Source organism: Lactuca serriola, chromosome 9, assembly GCF_051521515.1.
Source record: "Lactuca serriola cultivar US96UC23 chromosome 9, Lser_US96UC23_V15, whole genome shotgun sequence".
In the NCBI taxonomy this organism is placed as follows: domain Eukaryota; kingdom Viridiplantae; phylum Streptophyta; class Magnoliopsida; order Asterales; family Asteraceae; genus Lactuca; species Lactuca serriola.
This window is the reverse complement of record NC_136416.1, coordinates 29,868,588-29,870,995: the sequence shown is the minus strand read 5'-3', so window position 1 is coordinate 29,870,995 and position 2,408 is coordinate 29,868,588. Positions and strand designations below refer to the sequence as shown.

Here is a 2,408-nt window from a genome sequence, read left to right as displayed (position 1 = left end):
CGATCATTTGTGTAATTTACTTTTACATTTTCGGTTTGTTGACGTCTTGGTAACTATTTTTTTTTTTTGTATACGTCTAGGTAACGGATTTTTTGGAAATGTTTATATATGACCATTATAACCGAATGTAATCTGATAAAGACGGTTATAATGATGATATGTAAACACTTTCAAAAATTAATTAGATGCGTATAAAAAAGATATGCGGAATAAACTCAAAAAATTAAGGCTATTTCCAAATAATAAATAATAATATAAAAACAAAAAGTTAGATTTGGGGCCCACATCTCTTCTTTCCTTTTCTACTAGACTACAAGAGTTCTATGAATTTCTAACACTGATAAGAACCTGACAACATTTTCAACCCCACCATATAAAATTATAAATTTACACACAGCCATAGAGGCACGCCTTATTGAGAGAAAAAGCTGTTTCCGAGTACAAAATCCGTATCGAGAAAATGCCAACTATAGGTAGTTTGGCTGGCATGGAGATAACCGGCGCCGGCGTTGAAGGTAGTTTTGTTGGTGTTGGTTGGGATCGCCGTCGTAGAGGTCGTCGCTCCAACCGCCGGTGTCGCATCCCAATTGAAATTACAAACGAAGCTGCCTTCAACGACTACATTAGCAGCCTGTCATTCACTGCCTTCGACGACTATTCTCCGGTGCATTTCCATTCCTCCGTGGGGTACTCTTGCGGAATCCATTCGTACAATCACACCCCTAGTATACCCATTTCAGAAGAAGTTGATTTGGAGAGTGGTGAATTGGTTTTATCTGAAAATGATGGAAAACAATGCCGAATTTGTCATCTGAAGTTCGACGGTGGCGATGATGAAGAGGATAACGGCGAGGCTTTGGAATTGGGGTGTGATTGCAAAGGCGATCTGGCTGCTGCTCACAAAAAATGTGCACTGACATGGTTTCTGATCAAACAAGACTTGTGAGTTTTCAGATCTTTCTATCTTCCGTTCTTAGTAAATTCAGTGTTTTTCTGTTGTGTTCTTTCAGGAATTTTATGGTGTCTGATTCATGTGTGCATGTGGCTAAAGCATGGGCTCTTCGAGATTCTATCATATTCATATCTGTTATTGATTTGCTATTAAGACTTGTACGGTACAACTACTTCTGAAGTTAAGATTGTGCCGTACAAGCACATGACTGAACTTTGAGTTTTTGAGTCAAATCTTAAATTTTTTTCATCATATTTTGCATTTGATTTCAAGATAATTCAAGGGAAGATTACTTTGTTTTTCTTAATGAAAATTTTAGTATATACGTCTAACTCAAAAATCTTGACCATAAATGGTCAAAACCAATTTTTTGGCGAAGTAAAAATTGAGACAAAAACTGTTACAAAATGAAGTCTAAATGCGGCTTTTCTTTATCTTTCAAGCTGACATAGAGTTACTTTAAATATATATGATTCAGGAAATGCGAAATCTGTGGCTCCGTAGTGCACAATGTTGGTGCCTTGGTGCAGAATGTTGATTATGAGGCGATAGTGCAGGTTGGGAACAATGGTGATCAGGATGAAGTTCAGCCTCCCGAATCATCAGCCTCAGTCGTTGATCCTGAAAATGGAAGTTCTACTTCTATGCATGGACGAAGGATTGTGAATGTGATGCTAGGTTGCATGACTTTCGGCTTTGTAATTTCCTGGCTCTTTCACTTCAACGTGTTGCATTGAATTCAGCTTCTTGGATCAACCCATAATAGTTGTGTAGTAGTTGATCACAGGGAATTGCTTTGCGTTGCTTTCTTTGAAGTTTTCTAATGGTTAAAAAATGATGTTTGGATTGTGGTTTTATTAGTCGATGCGAGGATGAGATGTTGACGCGATTTATATAAATAATACTATAAAATATATAGTTAAAAAATGAGCTTCTTAGCCACACCTTTAGGAACTTTTTTTTTTAAAATGTTTTGTTATTTTGCCAAAAAAATATTTATTAACTTATAATGTTTTAATACCGCATAAATTAATCTAAATATTTTTTATTTTTCAAAAAACTTTATTTTCATACAACTATAAACTAATAACTTAAAAAATGTTTATCAATTGATATAAACATTTCTAAACACCCTTTTAACATGCCAACTGAAGACTAATTTTCCCAAGTATCATAAAAATTATGACTGACAATTCTCGACACGACGTGAAATAAATGAGTTTGGATTGAGTTTTTCAACCCGCGTTAACCCGCCAACCCGTTTATTAAACGGGTTATATATGAGTTTCTCAAAAAATAAACGGGTTGACCCATTAACCCGTTTATATTCTTAATAAAAAAAACTATTTTATTTTTAAATGTATATATATGTATCAAGTATTAATATTTAATAAATATTATATAATATATACCATTGATTCATAGACCATTTGACTGTTTTGACATTTTGATTCAT

General features: G+C 34.3%; 1 protein-coding gene across 1 annotated transcript; it reads left to right on the top strand.

Moving 5' to 3' along the window:
• Nucleotides 1–460: 460 nt before the first annotated feature.
• LOC145075485 (uncharacterized) lies at nucleotides 461–1,755 on the top strand. Its single transcript, XM_079021717.1, has 3 exons — nucleotides 461–942; nucleotides 1,011–1,115; nucleotides 1,431–1,755. Exons 1-3 carry the CDS (start codon nucleotides 461–463, stop codon nucleotides 1,687–1,689), a joined length of 846 nt encoding a protein of 281 aa, XP_078877843.1. The 3' UTR covers nucleotides 1,690–1,755.
• The last annotated feature ends 653 nt before the right edge of the window (nucleotides 1,756–2,408 follow it).

Coding starts and splice junctions, on each gene's coding strand:
- LOC145075485 (XM_079021717.1), top strand. CDS start 461: ATGCCAACTATAGGTAGTTTGGCTGGCATGGAGATAACCGGCGCCGGC. Junction 943..1,010: donor TTTCTGATCAAACAAGACTT/GTGAGTTTTCAG, acceptor GTGTTCTTTCAG/GAATTTTATGGTGTCTGATT. Junction 1,116..1,430: donor TTGCTATTAAGACTTGTACG/GTACAACTACTT, acceptor TATATGATTCAG/GAAATGCGAAATCTGTGGCT.